This window comes from Akebia trifoliata, chromosome 15 (assembly GCF_017979445.1).
Source record: "Akebia trifoliata isolate Shusen 1 chromosome 15, ASM1797944v1, whole genome shotgun sequence".
Lineage (NCBI taxonomy): Eukaryota > Viridiplantae > Streptophyta > Magnoliopsida > Ranunculales > Lardizabalaceae > Akebia > Akebia trifoliata.
This window is the reverse complement of record NC_141389.1, coordinates 15,210,740-15,234,493: the sequence shown is the minus strand read 5'-3', so window position 1 is coordinate 15,234,493 and position 23,754 is coordinate 15,210,740. Positions and strand designations below refer to the sequence as shown.

Below are 23,754 nucleotides of genomic sequence, written 5' to 3'. Positions count from 1 at the left end.
ACTCGAAATGGATAAAAACAACTAATCTACTCAAAAAAATATTGAGTCCGGGGATCACGTTACGGGGTTGGAAGGTGTTAAGCACCAACCCCGTCCGGCAAACGTCGGTCTCTACTAATTCTCAAATAAAACTACATTGCTAAAAGACCTAAATAATAAAAAATAAAATAAAAATATTTACCTTTACAAACGCAACAGTTTTGGTTCCCTCGGATCTGGCGGAGAGATCCCTTGATTGTGATTCTTCGCTTCGTTTTCATCACTGGATCCGCTTCTGATCTTCTAACATAATGTGTCTTCCTCTTATATCTGTGAGTTTTTTGATTGATTTTTTAAATATATTTTTGGGTGTTTTTAGAAGGATTTATGTGTGGTTTTTGAGCAAGAGTTAGGGTATGGATGTTAGGTAAAGAGTTAGGACTTCAAAATTAGGGTTTATGGGAGGCTAGGGAAGCTTTTTGACCTACTTTTTTTAGGATTTATTTTTTCATTCAAAAATAGGTTGTAGAGAACCTTATTTATAGATTTTTTTAGGTGTTTTTTAGATAGAGTTAGTGTTTAATTAGAATTATTTTAAATAGAGTTAGTGTTTAATTATAATTATTTTAGATAGAGTTAGGCTGTGTTTGTTTGCGCTAATTTTTAGTGGTTATTGCTTAAAAAAATTATTTTCAGCACTTTTAAAAATTAGCGCGTTTGTTTATCAAAAAAAATTCAGCACAAAGTGCTAAAAATTTGGCTGAAATTTTCAGCACACAAAAAGACGCTGAATGCTTATTGCTATTTGCGCTCAGCACCGTTTATTTATTTCGTGGACAAATACACCCTTAAAATATTTTAAATTACCGCGTATGTCGTCTTCTACTTTCATCCAAATCGACAGAAACATAACACTGTCTTCTCTCGTCTCTCTCAACCAAATCTCTCTCGTCTCTCTCTATCTCTCACAGATCTCTCACGTCTCTCTCTGTCTCTCAGATCTCTCTTGTCTCTCTCTATCTCTCAGATCTCTCTCGTCTCTCTCGCGTCTCTCTCTCTCTCAGATTTCTACTATCTCTCTCGCCAGATCTCTCTCGTCTCAAATCTCTCTTCATCAATCTAACACAGGGAAAGAAATATCAAGATTGCAGTTCGTGTTTCTTTTTTGATTGGAAATCTTGAAGGGTGTTGTTGGAGAAGCCAAAGGTAAGTTGGTTTCTCTTCTTTTACTCTGTCTGGTTTGTGTTTTAGAAGATTCATCAAGAGAAACTATCTGGGATTTCAGGATTATTTTTTTTGTTTTTTTTATTTTTTATTTGGAGTATATATGGGGTCTTATGTGCAATAGAGATAGAGAAAATGGAATATGAGCTAGTTTTAGCAGATGGATAAATACTACTTATAGTCTTGAAATAGAACCTAAAACTATAAACCCATACTCATCTTCTTGTTTTCTGTATTTCTGTTACACTTAAGAACAAAGGTAAGTAGGTGAGGGGGACTTGTTACACCCTTATGAGAGAGAGAGAGAGAGAATCCATTACCAGGTATTGGATGTGTATGATGGATGGGGCATTGGAGAGGGAGAAAGAGACTTATGGGAAGAAAACATTAATAGTGTGACTGAGACGTTTTTGGTTTAAGTTGCACTCAAAGTTAATATAGAAGAGGAGAATAACAAAATAGAAAAAACGCATTAGTAATTGGCTTCAATATCCTTTTCGGTCTTTCTTTTCTAGTATAAAAATTCACAAAGATGACAACTTGATCTCCCCCATAGATTAGCAAATGTGAAACAAGAAAATCCCATAATTCAAAATCAATTATTTTACACTAATTCATTGGAAGTGAAACATATGTTTTAGCTTCAAATATCAAACAACCAACAATTGCATGAACCTGAACATCTGAATTACACATACAAGACTCTAATTCGGATCAAAATCAACTATTTTACAAGAATTCATAAAATCTAACGATCTAAGAAAGATCACCAATAAATCTCAACATCCACAGATCACTAATATAGGCAAATTACTTCCATTAAAACTTCAAATGAATTGGGGATTAAAATAGTACCCATTTCTTCGGTGGAGGACTCCAATCCATCGCCAAAGCCAGAGGCGAAGTCTCATCATGTCTATGTTTTCTGTTCTTTTGAGTTTTGAGTTGGCTTTTGTTATTAAAAAAAAAAGATTATGACTTCTCTTATTTATTTTTGTTTGGTTGCATTGTATAATTGTGTAAGTGTTAATTTATCGATTGGAGTGTATATGGGGCTCACCTTGTGTTTGTGAAAATGCCCATCAAGGAATCTAGAGAAGTTGTTTCCGGTCTATTAGCTAGCCTGAAACGTTTTTTTTTTTTAAATCATTATTTATAAATCTCTTATTTGGAGTGTATATGGGTCTTGTTTGGTGTTTGTGAAAATACCCATCAAGGAATCTAGAGAAACATCTAAAAGATCCTTTAGAGAAACATAGGAAAACCAGTCACAGAACAACGCCATTCTTGTTTGTGTTATTGTTCGCATATTTGTCGAGGTTCTGCAAATGAAAAGAATTTGGGCTAAGAAGCATTCTTAGAAATTAAAATTATGTCTTGATTGACCTTCTTTTTAGTCATCAATAAACCCTATAAAAGATTGTAGTGAAGTGATTTGTAGGGTATCGTTATTGGCCGGGGATTGCGGGTACTCCTATTTTAAAGAGTCATAACAAATTTTAGTTAGTTTAATTAACAAGTTGGAAACAAACATATTACACATATTTAAGGGGTTTCAATTTTGGCGATTCGGATTAAAAAAATAATAAAAATAATAAAAATAAAAATAAAAATAAAGAAATAATAAAAATTAAAATTAAAGAAATAAATATTTACAATTGATCATCTTCTCTCACAATTCAGAAAATCGAATTCATTAACTGACTAATCAAATTGCTTCAACATAGACAACGAATTTTATACCTTAATTACATATCCGAATTGAATCAAAGTCCATGACTAAAGAGATCATGCATTTTATAAATTTCTTCTTTCATAAACCCTAGGATTTTGGAAAAGTCCATCACCTAGTTATTTTGATTAAGCAATCAAGTTAATGCTCAGCATATCCTTACAACTTCTTAAACAAATCATTAAGATTAAAAGGAATTATGATTCAATAACCTACTCCTCAAACCTATGGAAAGGTCCATGGCTAAAGAACATGCAATTTTCATATCACAACTATTGTTCATAGTTTTTACCACTTTTAAATAATATCCCAAATCAATTAGATGATTAGAGATACAACTATGGTTTCAATGACAATTAATATCAAAGTTTTCAATATAATCGAACTGAAAATTTAGCATACATAACTAAGATCACTAATTCATGTGTCTATATCTCACCAATCCGAAAACATCAATTAATGAATTTGAAAGTCACTAACTCATTGAATTAAAAAATTTCAACTTAAGAATCCATCGAGATGTTCTTTAATCCAATAACAACCAAGGTTTAAGTAATAAAAATAAATAAAAGTCATAAGAGTTACACTTTTTAACACAACCAAAGAAGTTTGAGATGTGTTGGTGGTGATGTTCCTCACGGCGATGATGTTAATGATTGAAAATGAATACAAGCAGCAACGTTGTAAACTTCTTGGCAATAACGTCGCTGAAAAATTTCAGCAATTTCTCCTTCTTTTTGGCAACTCGTCCACAAAAATTCAGCAACTCTTCTTCTAATGGTCGTTAGTCCTCCAAGTTTCAGCCCCCTTCTTTCCTCAAGAAAAGATTAAAATCAAATAATAGAGAGAGAGAGAGAGAAAGAGAGAGAAAGATGGAGAGAGATCAAAGAGAGATTCTCTTCAAGTCTCTCCCTTTTTTTTTCTTCTACACGTTCTTTTTTTCCTTCTTAGAAGCCTACAAAATCTCCTAAAAATATTTTAAATCTTATCCTAAAATAACAATATCAAAATCTGACTAATTAGGAAAAATTATTAAAAATAAAAATAAAATCCTAATATAATTAGAAAAGTGGTGTTTTCAATTGGAATTTTCGTGCACCAAATTTGGAGACTTTCGAAAATAAATGGCGTCAAATTCGTGTCAAATTGGCGTCAATAGTGTACGTAAAGCAACTTCAAGTCCAATTTTGACTTTGATGCAGTTAGTATCTCTCAAAACTCGAAACATAAAAGTTGTATATCTTTTTCTCAACATTCTATAGAATTTTGGATCATCTCAATTGGAATTCGTATGAGAGAGTTATGCCCAGATTATGAAGCGATGTCGAAACTGTCCAAAATCGCCCAATTAATTTCGTTTCATACTTAACACCTCCATTTTCATCCTAAATCAAAATAAAAGAATAATAAGTACATTTAGGTACTAAATATGTATAAAGGACTAAATATTAAAGGAGAAAAATATGGCATTTTGCATTCTTATCAAATTCCCCCACACTTAACTTTTGCTCGTCCTCAGGCAAAACAAAACAAAATATAACTAGTAGAAACAAAGGAAAAGACAAAGACTAACTATACAAACTACAATGACGTAACACAAATTAAATGACTCTATACTTCCAACTTACATCTCAGAGATCCTTTAGATGGTATGGCATAATAATGTAGGAAGAGCACAAGTTTACTTCAAAAATAAGCCACGGAGTTATTAAGACTATATAGCATTCATACATGAAGTGTGTGTGTGTGGTTAGCCAAATATAGTGTAATATGCATCCTCAAGTTAATGCACAAATAGTATCAAACTTTACTTCTCACGATGTATCACTCTAGTTTTCTCTCAAATTGATATGGTGCTAGTTACACTAATCACTCAAACACTTGTGAAAATAGTTTAAACCATAGGCTTGCTTGTCCACCCACTCTCCACATTTAAAACAGAACATCAAATGATCAAGAAGTCTTTGAAAAAGTTGTAATAGGGCTAAAGGGTCAAGGGTTCATAAGAAGGAAGAGAAAGGATATCACAAAATTTCCTCAGAACTAGAAAGCAATTAGAAATGTCAATAAATAGGTCTTCATCATTAAGTACCACATTTCGATCACTCTAAGGTAGATTTCATTAATTTTTCTTTTCACTTTGCTTTAGAGATTTGTAACACTCCCATTTCTTCAGAACTTGTAATCTTTAAATCACAACACTTTTTTTCATGTTCCTACTTCTCCTTTTATCACAATTTTTTTTTTTTTTGAATCTTACACCTTAAAACCACATGACATCCTCCCCCGCACTTATGTTTTTCCACCCTTCCCGATATCACCTTATAAACAAGATCCAAGCTCACTAGTTCCAAGGAAAAGGGTAGGTAAAGTGTTTAAGTTCAAAAGAGTAAGTGAATGTGGCTTAATGAAGAAAATAGGCTAATGAAGGCTCAAAGGACTATCTAAGGGTCAAATCACAATCAGGACAAAGGCTATTTGGTCATGGTGGTAAAATCCTAATTTGCCTCTGTCTTCTCCAAATCTGAACATGTGAAATTGTCTCAAGTGGGATTCAAGCAAGTTCTAGAAAACATGATATTCACGAGATGCACTCAGAAAAGAAGTTTAAATTGATATGTATAATGAATCAATTATACGGCTCGAATAGCTCACAAATATTGCGTAATTATGCAAGTATCATTCAATATGTCTCCATGCTTCACTTTAAGATAATAGATTACTCGAAACAAGGCTAATGTGCATCAAAATTTCCAAGTATGACTACAATATAAGCAAATTAACTCCATTTCTTGTTTTATCTATAAAAGTATACTCAAGTCTATTTACAAGCCATCTATCTTAAGAATCAGTTTCATCATTGAGTTGGAAGGAATTCTAAGAAGAAATTTTATTTTTTTTTTAAATTAAAGGTGTAAATCCCTCCCCCACACTGAAATCTTACATTGTCCTCAATGTAGATCAGAATAAGCCTGTAAGTAGAAATATAAACATGAGCAAGGTATTCACGAAAATCACACAATAAAATAAAAAATGAAATCAACCAAAGTAAATAGAGGAGAGAAAGAAAATGCAAATCTGTGTCGATGTATCCTCAATAGCCTTGGTTGAATTGGGTTGCCTCCCAATAGCGCTTGAATGTTTACAGTCCTTCAGCCTAGACTTTGTACCTCATTTTTAGTCCTTTGTGAGTGGAGCCTCTAGGAGGGGTACTTCTTCCACAGTGTGCTCCTTAAAAGCCTCATAGTAAGGCTTCAAGCGATGGCCATTCACCTTGAATTCATTTCCAGTTTTTTCACTTTTTATCTGCACAGCCATATGAGGAAAAACATTAGTGGCAACGAAAGGACCAACCCATCGAGAACGTAACTTACCAGGAAAAAGTTTAAGTCTAGAATGGAAAAGAAGAACTTTTTGGCCCACAACAAAGGCCTTGCCACGAATCATCTTATCATGAAAAGCTCTAGTTTTCTCCTTGTAGATCCATACGCTATCATATGCCTCGTTTCTGATCTTCTCAAGTTCATTCAATTGCAGTTTTCTATGTAAACCGACCTCATCAATGTCTAAGTTGAAAGACTTAACAGCCCACCACGCCCTATGCTCAAGCTCAACTAGTAAATGACACGCCTTACCATAGACAAGTCTGAATGGAGACATCCTAATTGGCATTTTGTATGCTGTCCTATAGGCCCAAAGTGAATCATCAAGTCTTTTACTCTAATCCTTGCGTGTAGGACCCACAGTCTTTTCCAAAATTCCCTTAATCTCACGATTTGAGACCTCTGCTTGTCCATTCATTTGAGGAGGATATGGTGTTGCCACCTTGTGATTCACCTTGTATTTCTTCAGAAGAGCCTTAATTGTTTTGTTGCAGAAGTGTAATCCACCATCACTAATAATCGCACGATGCACTCCAAACCTAGTAAATATGTTAGATCTCAAGAAATCTGCAACAACTTTAGAATCATTAGTTTTGGTGGCCTTAGCCTCCACCCACTTGGACACATAATCAACAGCCAAAAGAATGTAAAGAAAACCGTTAGATGAAGGAAACCCATGAAATCAATGCCCCAGACATCGAAAATCTCAACAATTATGATATGGGCCATGGGCATTTGATCTTTAGAACCTAAGTTACCTGTTCTTTGGCACCTATCACAAGTCATGCAGTACATATATCCATCCTTAAAAATAGATGGCCAAAAGAAACCACAATCTAAAGGGACAAGCTGTCCGACGTGCACCAAAATGTCCACCACAAGACTTAGAATGAGAAAAGGCAAGTATAGATTTCTGCTCAGATTCAGGGCATAACTCCTAATGATTTGATCACTACAATGCTTCCACAAATAAGGTTCATCCCATATATAATATCTAGCCATTTTATTAAGCTTTTCTTTATTAGATTGAGGTAAAGTATCAGGGAATTGCTTAGTAACTAAATAATTCACAATATCCGCATACCACGGTTCACTTACCTCAATCCCAAAGAGCTGCTCATCTGGGAATGATTCTTACAAGGGTAAGTTGTCCTCCTCATGTACAAGTATGTTCAAATGGTCGGCTACCAAGTTTTCATTCCCCTTTTTGTCTTTGATCTTCAAATCGAATTCTTTAAGTAACAGCACCCATCTAATCAGCCTCGGTTTGGCCTCCTTCTTTGTCATCAAATACTTCAAAGCTGCATGATCAGTATAAACAATAACTTTAGTTTGAAGTAAATAAGAGTGAAATTTATCTAAAGTGAAAACCACAGCAAGGAGCTTTTTTCAGTTGCGGAATGTTCAATTGGGCATCATTGAGCGTCCTAGAAGCATAGTAGATGGCATAGGGCTTCTTGTCCATTCTTTGTCCCAACACAGCCCCAATAGCGTAATCTGAGGCGTCACACATCAATTCAAAAGGTAAGGACCAATTAGGTGGAGACATAATTGGAGCAGTAGTCAATAACTCTTTCAACTTCTCAAAAGATTTCTTGTACTCCTCATCAAACTCAAAGGGAGTGTCCTTTTGGAGCAACCGACACAAGGGTCTTGATGCCTTGGAGAAATCCTTGATAAATCTCTTGCAAATCCTGCATGACCAAGAAATGAACGAACCTCTCTCACACAAGTGGGAGAGGGTAAGTAACGCACAAGATCTAGCTTACTATAAGTATCTCGAAAAATTAAGCTCAAGCTTCGATAGTATTTCATTCACATACATGCCGAGAACTAAGAATCAATTCGTAGATGCATTAACTACGATCGCTTCCATAATCAGTATTTCAGAAGACTTAGTCATTGACCTCATTGAGATTGGAATTCAAGATGAGCCGACCTATTGTCTACCTGTCAAAGTAGAAGAATCCGAAAAAAAAGCCATGTTACTTGGACATCAAGGCATACCTTGAAGATCGAACCCTCCCCTCAGACGCAATGCCTAATAATCGAAAAACCATTCAAAAATTAGTAGGACAATTCCTCTTGAGCAATAGTATTCTATACAATAAATCACATCATGAAGTCCTACTCCAATGCATGAAAAATGCAAAAGCAAAATGATTGATTGAGACTGCACATGGCGGAGTCTGTGAACCCCACATAAATGGTCATATGCTAGCTAAGAAGATCATGAGGATGAGATACTATTAGTCGATAATGGAGAGTGACTACGATCAGCATGTTCGCAAACGCCACCTATGTCAGATTTATGCCAACAAAATCAATGCTCCACATTTAGAACTGCAAAATATGACCACCCTTTGGCCCTTCTCGCTTTGGGGCTTGGATGTCATCAGGCAGATCTCGCTGAAAGCTGTGAATAGGCATTACTTCATCCTAGTCATTATCGATTACTTTACTAAATGGGTAAAAATAACATCATATGTTAATGTCACGAAAAGCAACGTCTTGAAGTTTGTCAAGAATAACATCATCTATCGATATGGACTTTTCGATAGATTAGTAACTGATAATGCAAAAAAATTTCAAAACCAAGGATATGATCAAGATGTGGAAAGACTTTCAGAACACTCATCACAACTCAGTAAGTACCCTACAGACCCAAGATGAATGGGGTCGTCGAGGCAGCCAATAAGAACATTAAGAGAATTATCAAGAAAATGGCTAATACATACAAGGATTAGCACGACATGTTGCCTTTTGCACTTCACGCCAATCGCACCTCATTCAGGACTTCAACAAGATAATTCCTTACTCACTAGTATATGGAACGGATGCAGTCTTACCCGTCAAGACTGAGATTCCCTCCTTCCAGATCTTAAAAGAAGTAGAGTTGGATGAGGTTGAATGGGTTCAAGCTGGGTTCGATCAATTAAATCAAGTTGAAGAGAATCACTTTGCTATTTACCACAGACAGATCTATCAACGACGAATGGCTCGTGCCTACAATAAAAAAGTCAAACCTAGAGATTTCTCACCAGGAAACCTCATCTTGAAGAAGATTCAGCCAATCCAAGAAGGCGTCAGAAGAAAGTTTCGATCAAACTATGAAGGACCATTCATTGTGCATAAGGTAATGACAGGAAGAGCTCTGATCTTTACAGAAATGGACGAACAAGTCTTCCCTCAAACGATCAATGCTTACATTATCAAGGAATATTACGCTTGAGATCTGATCTTGAGATGACGAAAGGTCTTCTTTGCTATCCTAAACTAACTATCAATCTAGTCAACCCTTTTGAGCCATCACGTTCATTTCTTAACCTAAGACTAGAGCAAGTCAACAATTACAAAACTAAATAAAGAAGAAAAAAAATAGACAAATAGAAAATAAAATTAAAAAAATCTTAAAGGAAGCATCAAACTACTCCTGGCCCACATTAAGTTAAACTATGAATGGCTAAAAATATAAAAAAATCAAAAAAGGTAAAAAACTCAGACACTTGATCTTGAGCTCGACCCAAATCTCCAGCTTAAACAAGTTCGAGAGACGTTGGGAGGAGACATAGATCACCCTTTCGTAATAAAAATAGACGAATCCCATATCTAACCCACCCTCGGCAAACACAACCCTTAACCCTTTTATCATTCCACAAGCATTAACCTAAGCCAACGTTTTGTCCTACCAAAAGTTCTTTCTGATCAGGAAATATTCTAAGCCAACACAATGACGATGGCAACACCAATGATCTTGTAACTTGATTTGGATCTCAAATATTATTAGTCGTTAGAAGACTCGAGAGGGGAATCCAGATCAGATATTTGAAAAAAAAAACGTCTTAAAGTATAGAGTAGTCGATCTCACGACTTAACCTGAGTTGCTGAACCACGAGATGTCGTCAGTAAACTCAAGAGGATAATCTAGATCGATCACTTAAGAAAGAGCGCCACTACAAGAGTAGAGTCATCAATCTCGCAGCTTAACTTGAGTCATTTAGTCACAAAGACATAGAGACTCTGAGCAATAATTGTAATGTAAAAAATACAAGCATAATCTGAAAGGGCATAGTGAAAATTCGAAATGGTAAGATCAAAACCACCAATACGATGAAAACCCCAAAAAGGGCGTCGATATGCAAAAATGTGGAAATCAGGTCTGGTGAAAATCGTAACTGGCACCAGGGGCAATATGGGAAAATAAAAAAAAAAAGATCTCCTGGCCCATAATAGGCCCATAAACCATGAATGGAAAAATCTTTCCACAAATCCCATGGCCCAAATAGATAACAATCTTCTAATACCAGGGTACTAGGGATGACTCTAAATGAACCAAAAGAGTAATTGATGCTCATATCCCCAATGTTTGGCAAAAATACCATGACCATCACAACCAAAGATTTTACAAACTCTGAATTTATCGTACTTATGAAATAAAGTCATTTCATAAAATTTAAAAAAAAAAAACTATTATTTTGGCAAATGATGACAAATCTAGGACTTATTCAACAAAACTTCATGTTTTCAAAGAACAATAAATATACCTGAGGCCAAGTATGTACAAAACCTATTTTCTTTGCATTGAGTCTTTTAACATTTTGCATACATTTAGATAATGTCAAGAAAATATAAAAATGAGAATATAAAACGTAGCCTGTCAAACATTATGGTAAGAAATAAAAAAAAGGAATCAAGGCGCAATGGAGATCGAGTTGCTGACCCAATAATTCAAGTTGATGTTTTCAAGTCTTCTCAAGAACCATTGTAAGGAATTGGCGGTCCGATGACTAGGACAAGGACAAAGATGATGGAAGAGGCATTGTAAGGCTTGACTGTAGAAGTACAATACAAAAAGACCATTCTAAAAGATTCTAAGGCTAACTTCAGAGATATCAAAGTTTCATCAAAGATGGTTAACTATCTTTTTATGCAAGAGATCAATTTGGAAGATCAGTTTGAATGCAAGGGTTAATTAGGAATTTTTATGTTCTAATTGTCCTTAGTTTTGAATTCTTTATTTCCTAAGGACTAATTAGACTTTCCTTATTTTTTCAAGGACTAATTAGAATTAATCTTGATCTAATTTATCTATAAAAGGGCATCTCATCTTGTAATGGAGACACAATCTACAATTTACATTTTATGAGCAATTCTTTGATGTTTATTCAAAAAGTTTCTTAAGTCTTCATGTGTTCTTTATGAGTTCTTGAAGAAGTGCATGAATCTTCGACTTATCAAAAGAGTGATCATCCTTTGTGGCGTCTCAAGGTCGGGGTTTTAAGGACATAGCTTCCTTAAGGTTCTAATCTGATCAACATCATCTCTTATTTCCACACAACTTGTGTTTCATCCAGAGGAATTTTCAAGAGGAAACATATCATTTGGTATCAGAGCACCAAGATTGCTGGAAAATACATCAAGATTGAAGTAATCCTTCGAAGATTTGGTTCGGGTGGCATTCGAATTGGAGATCAAACGGGTTGATTCATGCTCTCCAACAAAATTTAGATCAAATCAAACTCAAAAAATTGCTGGAAAACAGGTTTTTCTTCCTTAAAACCCATTTTGTTGTGTTTTTTATTGCAAACCATGAACATTTATTGAAAGACCATCAAAGAAATAGCGATATATATATTGATCTTGCTTGAATTTAAATCTTCTTTGATGTGTTACCTTCAATTTCCTTCCAATTCGAAAAATCAGTCATATCTATCATAAACCATTTGTTTGATCTACATGTATTTCTTTAAACTTGGCCATACTAATCAGAAAATAAAACAAAATTTTGACAGCCACAATGAACATTCATTGTTGCTAATTTGTTGCATTGTTGTTAAAAAACAAAAAAAATTGGACAGCCACAAAGAACTTGTTGCTGAATTGCTGTTTTGTTGTTCAAAAAAAAAAAAACAACAATAACATATATTGATATTGCTGGAATTTGTTTCTTCTTTGATGTGTTTCATTCCAATTCATTCCACCATTGTTGTGTAAGAACGAAATAAAAATCTGCTGTATTTGTTGTTGTTTTTTCCCACAATTTCTTGCTAATCACAATCGAACAAAACAACTATTGATTGTTGATCACAACGATTATCTGCTGATCTATCTTGTTGTATTCTTTGCCATGAACATTGTTGTGTTTTCCACCATTGTTGTTGCTGCAACCAATGGAATATACATAGTTGTGTTTTCCATCATCTAGATGTTTGTTCTTGCTGGAAATTTTAGAATAAAATGTTTATTTCATTGATGATCTTTCATTGAAAAATAGATGAATCCTTCTTCGTCACAACGTATTCAAAATTCAGCCATTATAAAAAAGAATGTCTTCTTTACATTCCATGGTTTCCTTGCTAGATTTTTAATTGGCATCAATTGTTTTCTGGATTTCCATGGTTTCCTTGCTGGAATAAAACGTCTTCTCCTGTTTCTTTATAATAAAAAAGCATTTTCTTTTCTTGCTAAAATTCTTGCTTCTGTTTTACGATTGTGTTTGTTGATTCTTCTGCCACAACGTGTTTATATAATGTTTGCTTTTGCTGTTCTTCACGTCATCTTCGAATAGAAAAAAATAAATAAATAAACTTAAGAGAGGGAGAATATAAACAACCATATTGATAATCTCAGCAACGTTTTCTTGAATTGCTATATTGATAATTGGTTGTTTTACTATATTGAACTGCTGGTAATACATATATATATACATCCTCTTTAACATTCTTGCTGTTGTTGGATGATAGAATATATATATATATATATATATATATATATATAAAGGGAGACGTGTTAAATAACGCAAGAATAAACCAAGTTGGTCTACAAACGCTTTGTAGGTGACCACTAATGATTTGTTGCTAAGTTCTCAAAATTATTTTGTTTGTTTTTCTTATTTTGCTGAATGTATGATTTCTTTTGTTGAGATCCGAACAACCACAATTAACTTGTGTTTAGAAAAAAAAAATGGCTATCCGCTGTTTGTAGTTGAAGAAAATTGATAAATTGGAGCTGCTAACTTCAAACGGCCATAGCTTTTGATCCGGATATCGGAATGACTATTAGTGCATATCAAATCGAAGCTCTTTTCAAGATCTACAAGTTTAAAAAGGCATAGTCTCGTTTCACACCATTTCGACCTCCAACTCTATCATTTTCATCCCTTTCTGGGACTTACAAGATTGTTGTATTCTTTTGTTGTTTTCGTTTATTTAAACTTGCAGGTTTCAACCATGAGTAAGGAAGGAGGAGAACCACATGAGACCGACCTGAAATTATTCATCAAGGCCGTTCATGATCAATTTAAATTGTTGAATTCACGGTTGGACAATATGAAATCCTCTAATGAATCTAAACCATATCGAAGACATGAGTTCGATGGACAAGAAGATGTTCATTCCAAAGCGGAGAGAGTACATTATCGACGGGATAAGAAAGTTGATTTCAAAGAAGATAACAATTTGGGTAGTATAAAGATGACGATTCCGACCTTTCACAGAAAGAATGATCCTGAATTATATTTGATGTGGGAAAGAAAGGTTGAGCACGTTTTTGATTGTCATAATTATTCTGAAGATAAAAAAATAAAGTTAGCCGCTGTGGAATTTACAAACTATGCCAGTATATGGTGGGATCAATTGGTGATCAATAGGCGCAGAAATGGTGAGAGACCTATTCGATCATGGGATGAGATGAAGTTAGTGATGCGTAAAAGATTTATTCCTAGCCATTACTATTGAGATTTGTATATCAAATTGCAAGGGTTGGTTCAAGGTTCTATGAGTGTAGAGGATTATTATAAAGAAATGGAGATTGCCATGATTAGAGCAAACATAGAGGAAAATAGAGAAGTAACCATGGCTAGATTCATTGCCGGATTGAACAAAGAGATTGTTGATGTGGTTGAGTTGCACCATTATGTGGAGATGGAAGAATTACTACACAAAGCCATTAAAGTGGAAAAGTAAATCAAGTCTAGAAGATTCAGATCTGGATCATCTTCTAATAATCTGTGGAGACCAAATTGGAAGGACAACAAAATTCCTTTCAAACCAAAAGAAGACGCAAAATCGAAGCCTTCGATTTTTATTCCTAAAGATAGACCTGAAAGAAAGCCTCTTATTAAGTCATGTCAGATTAAGTGGTTTAGGTGCCAAGGGTTTGGACACATTTCTTCTAAATACCCAAACAAAAGGGTTATAGTTGTATTGGCAAACGGAGACATTGAACGTGCTAGTTCAAGTGACAATGAGATGCCTCCATTAGAGGATTGTTCTGATGTTGAAGTAGAAGAGCCTGTGCATGGTGATTTACTTGTCACCAGGAGAGCTTTGAGTATACAGCCTAAGGATGAAGGAGATGAGGAGCACACATGAGCATATTTTTCACACAAGATTCCACGTGAAGGATAAAGTCAGTACATTGATTATTGATAGAGGGAGTTGTACCAATGTTACTAGTACCTTGTTGGTAGAGAAGTTGAATTTGAAATAGCTGAAACATACTAATCCATATAAGCTACAATGGCTGAATGATTGTAGAGAAGTGAAGGTAAACAAGCAAGTTCGGGTTCCTTTCTCAATAGGCAAGTATGTAGATGAGGTTATTTGTGATGTGGCACCGATGCATGCTGGTCATATATTACTCGATCGACCGTGGCAATTTGATAGAAAAGTGTCGCATGATATAAAAATCGTTATTCTTTTGTAATGTACAATCGAAAAATTGTATTGGCCCCTCTCAAACCTTTGCAAGCTTATGAGGACTAGGCCAAGATAGCAACTGAGTGCAAAATGAGAGAGAAACAGAGGTGTGAGCAAAAAGGAGAGCTGAGTGAACAACATGGAGAGAAGAATAAAGTACTTAGTGTACTTGCTGAAAAACATGATGTTAAAAGTGTAATGATAGCAAGGCCACAAGTTCTAGTTCTTATGTAGAAAGATGTTTATTTTTCCACTGACGATCTTAACTTATCTTTGCCTAGCGTTGTTGTGTCTTTACCGCAGGATTTTGAGGATCTTTTTCCTGAGGAGATTCCACATGGTTTACCTCCTTTAAGAGGAATTGAGCACCAAATAGACTTCATACCTGGTTCTACTACACCAAATAGACCTGCTTATAGAGCTAATCCCGAGGAAACAAAGGAGATACAGAGGCAAGTGGATGAACTGTTGCAGAAAGAATTTATAAGGGAAAGTCTCAGCCCATGTTCAGTTCCTGTTCTCTTAGTACCAAAGAAAGATAGAACATGGCGCATGTGTGTGGATTGTCAAGCTATTAATAAGATAACGGTAAAATATAGGCATCCTATCCCTAGGTTAGATGATATGTTTGATGAATTGCATGGTTCTCATTTATTTTCTAAAATTGATTTAAAGAATGGGTATTATCAAATTCGCATGAAAGAGGGAGATGAATGGAAAACTACATTTAAAACTAGATGTGGGTTGTATGAATGGTTAGTAATGCCCTTCGGTTTAACTAACGCACCTAGTACATTCATGAGATTAATGAACCATGTCTTGCGTGCTTTCATGGGAAAATTTGTGGTAGTTTACTTTGATGATATTTTAGTCTAGAGAAAAAATGTTGATGACCATGTGAAGCATTTGCATGTTGTGTTTAGTGTGTTAAGAGAACACCAATTATATGTTAATCTTAAGAAATGCATATTTTGTATGGAATCTGTTGTGTTTCTTGGATTTGTTGTTAGTTCGTAGAGAATTAGTGTTGATGAGGAAAAGGTAAGGGCAATAAAGGATTGGCCTACACCTAAGAATGAGAACGAGGTAAAAAGTTTCCATGGTTTAGCAAGTTTTTATCGAAGGTTTGTTAAGGATTTTAGTTCTATTGCTACACCTTTGAATGAACTTGTTAAAAAGAATGTTGTTTTTAATTGGGTTAATGTGCATGATCAGGCTTTCCAAACTTTGAAAGATAAGTTAACTAATGCACCTTTGTTGTGTTTGCCTAACTTTGATAAAGCTTTTGAAATAGAGTGTGATGCATCCAGGATTGGAGTAGGAGCTGTTTTGATGCAGGATTCTAAGCCAATAGCTTATTTTAGTGAAAAGCTAAGTGGGGCAGCATTGAATTATCTTACTTATGACAAAGAGCTTTATGCATTAGTGAGAACTCTTCGAACATGGCAACATTATTTATGACCGAGGGAATTTATCATTCATTCTGATCATGAGAACTTGAAATTCCTGAAGACCCAAGGTAAGCTTAATAAAAGACATGCTAAATGGTTGGAGTTTATAGAAACATTTCCTTATGTAATTAAATATAAACATGGGAAGGAAAATGTTGGGGCCGATGCATTATCAAGAAGGTACTTATTACTTACTTCATTGCAAACTAAACTACTTGGTTTTGAATTGATTAAATATTTGTATACCAATGATACTAATTTCAGCCAAGTATGGAATGCATGTGCTAAGTGTGTGTTTGGTGACTTTTATAGGCATGAGGATTTCTTTTCAAGAAAGATAAATTGTGCGTGCCTAATTGTTCTGTTCGTGAGTTACTTATAAGGGAAAGTCATGGGGGAGGTTTAATGGGTCACTTTGGTGACCTAAAAACTTTAAATATCTTACGTGAGCATTTTTATTGGCCCCATATAAAGCATGATGTTCAATCTGTTTGTGACAAGTGCATTACATGTAGGCAAGCAAAGTCTAAAATTCGACCGCATGGCTTGTATACCCCTTTACCTGTACCTAATCAGCTTTGGACTGATATTTCTATGGATTTTGTTTTAGGATTGCCAAGGACTCAAAATGGTAAAGATAGTATATTTGTTGTTGTTGATAGGTTTAGTAAGATGGCCCATTTTATTGCATGTACTAGAACCAATGACGCAACACATATTACTGATTTGTTCTTTAAAGAGGTAGTTCGATTGCATAGGCTACCTAAGTCAATTGTTAGTGACAGAGATGTTAAGTTCCTTAGTTATTTTTGGCGTATTTTATGATGCAAATTAGGAACTAAACTTCTATTTTCTACTGTTTCACATCTTCAAACGGATGGCCAAACTGAAGTAGTTAATAGGACACTCACTACCTTGTTGCGTACTATCATTCAAAAAAATTTAAAAATATGGGAGAAGTGTTTATCACATATTGAGTTCGCATATAATAGGACTATTCATTCAACTACTTCATTTTCTCCATTTGAGATTATTTATGATTTTGATCCTTTAACGCCTGTGGATATTTTACATTTGCCTACTAGTGAACATGCTAATCTTAATGGTAAGAAAAAGCAGATGTTGTGAAAGATTTACATGCCAAAGTTCGAGCCAACATTGACAGGAAGAATAAGCAATATGCTAAGCAAGCCAATAAGGGCCGCTTGAAAGTTATTTTCCACCCTGGAGATTGCGTTTGAGTGCACTTGCGTAAGGAGCGGTTTCCTACCCAAAGAAAATCAAAATTACAGCCTCGAGGAGATAGTCCATTTCAAGTCTTGGAACGGATCAATGATAACGCCTACAAACTTGATTTGCCAAGTGATTATGGTAATGTTAGTGCAACTTTAATTGTTGCTGATTTATCCTTGTTTAATGTAGGTAATTCGAGGACGAATCTTTTCGAAGAGGGGGAGAATAATGGAGATCAACTTGCTGACCCAATAACTCAAGTTGATATTTCCAAGTCTTCTCAAAACCATTGCAAGGAATTGGCGGTCCGATGAGTAGGGCAAGGACAAAGAGGATGGAAGAGGCATTGCAAGGCTTGATTGTGGAAGTACAATACAAAGAGGCCATTCTAGAAGATTCTAAGGCTAACTTCGGAGATATCAAAGTTTCATCAAGGATGGCCAACTATCTTTTTATGCAAGAGATCAATTTGGAAGATCAATTTGAATGCAAAGGTTAATTGAAAATTTTTATGTTCTAATTGTCCTTAGTTTTGAATTCTTTATTTCCTAAGGACTAATTAGACTTTCCTTATTTTTCCAAGGACTAATTAGAATTAATCTTGATCTAATTTGTCTATAAAATGGCACCTCATCTTGTCATGGAGACACAATCTACAATTTAAATTTTAGGAGCAATTCTTTGAAGTTTCTTCAAGAAGTTTCTTCAAGAAGTTTCTTAAGTCTTCATGTGTTCTTTATAAGTTCTCGTATGAGTTCTTGCTTGAGTTCTTGAAGAAGTGTATGAATCTTCAACTTATCAAAGGAGTGATCATCCTTTGTGGCGTCTCAAGGTTGGGGTTTTAAGGACATAGCTTCCTTAAGGTTCTAATCCGATCAACATCATCTCTTATTTCTACACAACTTGTGTTTCCTTCGAATTAAAAGATTCCTAGAAGAGATCATCCAGAGGAGTTTCCAAGAGGAAATATATCACTTCTCCTAGGCACGGATTCGGGTAGCTTGGCTAGTCATCACCATTTCAACATCTAAAATGTCACGACTCACCAAATATGTTGCAAAGTCATCAAAATGAAGACTCTAGGCAAGTCCATCCCTCAACTCAACAACTTTGGCTTGAAGCCTAGCCACATCACCACTATCACTAGATCCCGACCATGCAAGTTCTAATGTCAAACGAGCAATCTCTTTCCATATCTTCTTCTCAAATTTGATCCAAATAGCCTAAATTTGATGATAATCAATTTGGGACTTCCACTCGATCTTGATAATAAAAGAAGGATGAAGCACCAAGATGTGCTTGGGGCACTACCAACACCGATTGCTTCTCAAAAGTAAGTTCTCAAATCCAATAAAAGTATGATGAGAATACGTATGGTGCAAAAATGAGTCGACTCAAAACCTCAACTCAACTCCATTATTTTACTAGTCGACTCAAAAGTACGGTGGTAAAGGACCAACCAACTCGCTGAAATTCTCAAGGATAAGCACACCTTGATTATAACCAAATTGACGAAGAACCCAAAGTTGTACATAGTAAGTCACCTCATGAAGACCATTCTAGACAAGGAAACGGGTCCCGTCAAATGCAATCAAAGAGACCCCCAAAGTTGGAATGCACCAACCCATCTCACCTCTTCATCATCAAGGTTGCAAATGAAGGCATACCATTCCTCTTCACCACCCGAGACTAAGGGAGCAACTCGCCTCGACATCATGAGCACAAGATCAACATTAACGCAGAATGGATGATTAATGGCTTCGATTGAAGCCATGTGATCCATAAACCAAAGCTACAAAAACATGAGCATTGTAAATTTAAAAAAACAAAAAAGTTTAAATTGTAAATCTATGCTATGTTTGGAGCTTATCTGTAGGAGGGGAGCGCATCCACGAAAAATTCGATCATGATCGGACGAACAAGAGTTAAGAGATTGAAACATCTCACTCAAAAGCATGGGACTAACCGACATCCCTCACTGACTTGTTATATCACGTGAATGAAAGAAAGGTCCATGATGTCTCTGTTACCAGAAAACAAGAGTTGATTCACTACTATCAAAGTGAGAACATTAAAATGAGCCAACGGTCTCGAAGGATCTGTAAGACGCTCAACCAAGAAAGATCTAGACATCATTTTCAAAACCGATCCGTCGTCCAGAATCATCAAAAACTTGTGGTTTATCCCCAAGAAGTCGGAAGTCTCGCCTCAATAACCATTGCTTAAAAGTGGAACAATGACCATACCCGATATCTTGAAACCCATTAGAACTTCAAACTCCTCGATGGTGAGAGTCATCTCGTATTCCCCAAAGTAGAAAAGATTCAGGTCGGGAACCCAATACCCCAACATAGCCTCGATCAAGCCCCATTGCAACAGAACCTTTGGCAAAGAGAAGGTGAATGTTCAACCCCATTGAATCTTCTCATTATTACCCATACCATCTATCAAACTACTCAACAAAGGATCAACAATGCCATACCTTTCCAAGTTGGAAAGAATAGGAAGCACTCCCATGGAGCTTGGGAAAGAAGCCTTGAGGACAAAGGAGGGCCAAAAATCTACATAAAATTTGAAAGAGGGAAATGAAAATCATGAAAATGATATATTAAGGTAAAACCAGTGTGGAAACATGCTTAAAATGAAATAATCGTACTGGTTCGTGGTCCAAACACTAATAAAAGCAAAATGAGACTTATCCGTGCTTGAAGCACGGATGGAAAGAGTAATGACTTATCTGTGCTTTAGGCACGGATGAAAACCATGACAACTCATCCATACTTATAATACAGACAGAAGCTTTGGTGAGCTATCGGTGCTATAAGCACAGATAAGATACTAACAATGTTGTTTGTGCTTTAAGAATGGACTAGAACATTTTTCAATCTTACAACCCTGAATTATCTGACTCCTTGTGGACTTAGGGCCCTGAACGATCCCCTCATGAAACCTTAAAATCATGTGGAAAAGCAGGCAAGGTTATTCCACTCAATGCCTGCAAATGAAAACTCTCAAAATGTGAAAATTATACCGGACATGTGACATGGAAGGCTAGGAAATCCATATAATGAATAACATAAGGTAGAAGATCATCCGATCGATGATTGCTGGAATTTGAAGCACATTATTCAAGACATGATAAATCAATGGTGACTTAGGTGGTATGGAGCGGCAGCAATAGAAGAACTCAAGAGACGAGACCCCCCACATCTGCCTCCAAGGGGATCACTAGCGCAGGAGGATAGAGGTCAAATGGTTGTCAACACAATCACTAGAGAGCTGGTTCTGATATAATCATCAAAAGCTCGCATAAAACCAAGGTCGAGAAGTCACAACACAAGAGGGAGGTTTACCAGGTGACAAAAAGGGCAATCATGGCACAGGTACCCAAATCAATCTAGGGGAATAAAGCAACGATATTCACTCAAAAGGATTTAGAAAAGGTAAATAGCCCACACAACGATTCTCTAATCGTTACGTTGGTGGTGGGGATGACAGATCTGAAAAGGATTCTCATTAACACTAGAAGCGCAGTAGACACTATATTCCTATCGGTAGCCAAGTGAGTGGGAGTGTTTAGGGTGTTAAAGCAAGAAGAGATCAATGTGTATAGGCTTAACAGAAGCCTGGTATTACCTACTGGGGAAGTTACTTTACCCGTGGCAATAGGGCTAGAGGTGGTAATGACCAGGTTTGTGATAAAAGATGCCAATTTTTCATATAACGCCATATTGGGGAGGAGATCGATACACATAATGAAGGCTATGCCTTCCACTTACCATCAGGTCATACACTTCCAAACTAAAGAGGGACCTATGGAGATAAGAGGAGATCAAGTAATGGGTCAGTACTGTTTTGCCAATGCAATAAAAAATAAAAAAGGAATGAACACAAGGATCGAATTAAAAGAGTGAAGCCCGACCCACCAGTCAAGGTCAATAGCAATTACAAAAGGAACTATGATAGAAAGGGTATCAATGGTAGAGAAGGTGGAGGAAGTTGATTTGGGGGAAGAAGGCGTACACCGGACCTTTGTTGGGTCAGGTATGGAAGTAAAGAAAAAAGAAGATGGTTTAATTCTTTAAAAAAATTGGAATGTCTTCGTGTGGTCATAAGAAGACATACCCGATATAGATCCATGAATCACAATTCATTACTTGCATATGGATATCGGGTTTGAACCTGTACAATAAAAACCTCGAACGTTAGCACTGAGGCTAAGACAAGCGATTAACAAAAGAGTCGCCAGGCTGTTAGAAGCCAGATTCATTCAGGAAGTGTAGTTTTTTACCTGAATCACAAACCTTATGGTAGTACCCAAAAAAGATGGTCGAGTAAGGGTATATATCAATTTTACTAATCTCAATAAGGCTTGTCCGAAGGATGGATTTCCTCTTTCGAGGATAAATTAGTTGGAGGATGCTACAGTTGATCATAAGAGGCTTTCGTTCATAGATGGATATTCAGGATACAACCAGATTCAGCTTGCTCCTAAAGACTAGGAGAAGATAGCCTTTATCACAGAGTAAAGTCTCTTTTCCTATAAGGTAATGTCATTTGGCTTAAAGAATGCAAGAGCTACATATCAAAGACTAGTAACCAAGATGTTCGAAAACAAGATGAGTGGCACAATAAAAGTATATATAGACAATATGCTCGTAAAAAGTAAGCGGTCTGAGGACCATCTAGATCACCTGGGGAAGACGTTCTCTCGGTTGAGGGATTTCGGTATGCGTCTCAATCCCAAAAAGTGTATGTTCAACGTCAAATCAAGAAAGTTCCTCGGTTACATGTGAAAAAAGAGGAATAAAAGTAAACCCAGATAAAATAAAGGTACTATCGAAAATGCCTTCTCTGACCGATGTAAAAAATATATATAAAAACTAGTAGGTCGAGTTGCTATGCTCAATAGATTCCTCTCGAGGTTTTTAGACAAATGTCAATCTTTCTTCATGTTACTCAAGAAGGAGGAGGAGTTCGAATGGACAAAGAATGTGAAAAGGCTTTTCAAGATTTAAAAGCCTATCACAGGACACCTCTGGTCCTGAGCAAGCCATAAGACGAGAAAATTATGGATAAATATGTGAATTCAAAATTTTTTCAATTACAAGACATATGTTGAGTGTCTAATCGATTTACTATTAAAGACTAATGAAGATTTCGATAAAGCTGCTTAACCGCACATGCCACGACGAAAACCTTCAATGTATGTACTTGAAGCCCAAAAGTTAATGATACCACCCAAGACCTTTTCCAACATATAGATGAATGATAGGTCGATCCGTAGTGATTAGGAAAACTCATTCTTCGACCCGTTCTCTCATCAGACTTTGTGGAAATCGAAAATGATCATAGAGTCCTTAGAGATTTGACCACCCTAAAGTCATTTTTTACCCTTGATTCTTTATAAATGGTATTATATAGGTAATGTCTAGCACACCTTTGAATCGTTTCAACACCGTCCTTCTCGAAAGTTTGATTTGACCTAAAAAGGAAAAAAAGATATTTTGATTATTTAACCCACTTTTATCATATCCCACTCCTTGGTGGTAGTTTGGGGATGTTCTAAATAATAATATCTATCAGCTCCCCGAACGGCATGCGAAACGGAGCTACCGTTTGAAAGTTATGGCCAAAACACTCTACGAGAGCATTTCTGTAATTTACTGCTGTGCCTCACTTGTGGCTGATGGCGCCACCATCAGCAAGCTCTCAAATGGTCATATTTCTAACTATTGAGCCATGATTTTGCCTCGTTCTCATATATACCAACTCCACTTCATTCCTTTGAGTTAGTTAAAGTAGGAGAGAAGAAAGTCTCCCATTTTCACACACTTTTAACCCTCTCTCTAGCCATGGGAGGCCTTAAACTTTGTTGAAAATCCTCTCAAACCATGTCCTTCTTTTGGATCACCCTAGAGAAGATTGTCTCTCTTTTCTCTACACCTTGAGAATCTTCTCTTCTCTCATGAGAGTCTAATTTAGGTGAACCCCTTCAACCTTCCTAATATTCTCATTTGATCCCACTCTAACCATCAAACCTAACCTTGCAC

General features: G+C 35.9%; 1 protein-coding gene across 1 annotated transcript; it reads right to left on the bottom strand.

Annotated features, from left to right (window-relative positions):
* Nucleotides 1–6,112: 6,112 nt before the first annotated feature.
* Nucleotides 6,113–6,595, bottom strand: LOC147384417 (uncharacterized). The gene has a single exon (XM_086424929.1). The coding sequence runs from the start codon at nt 6,593–6,595 to the stop codon at nt 6,113–6,115; it is 483 nt and encodes a 160-aa protein (XP_086281055.1).
* Nucleotides 6,596–23,754: the final 17,159 nt, after the last annotated feature.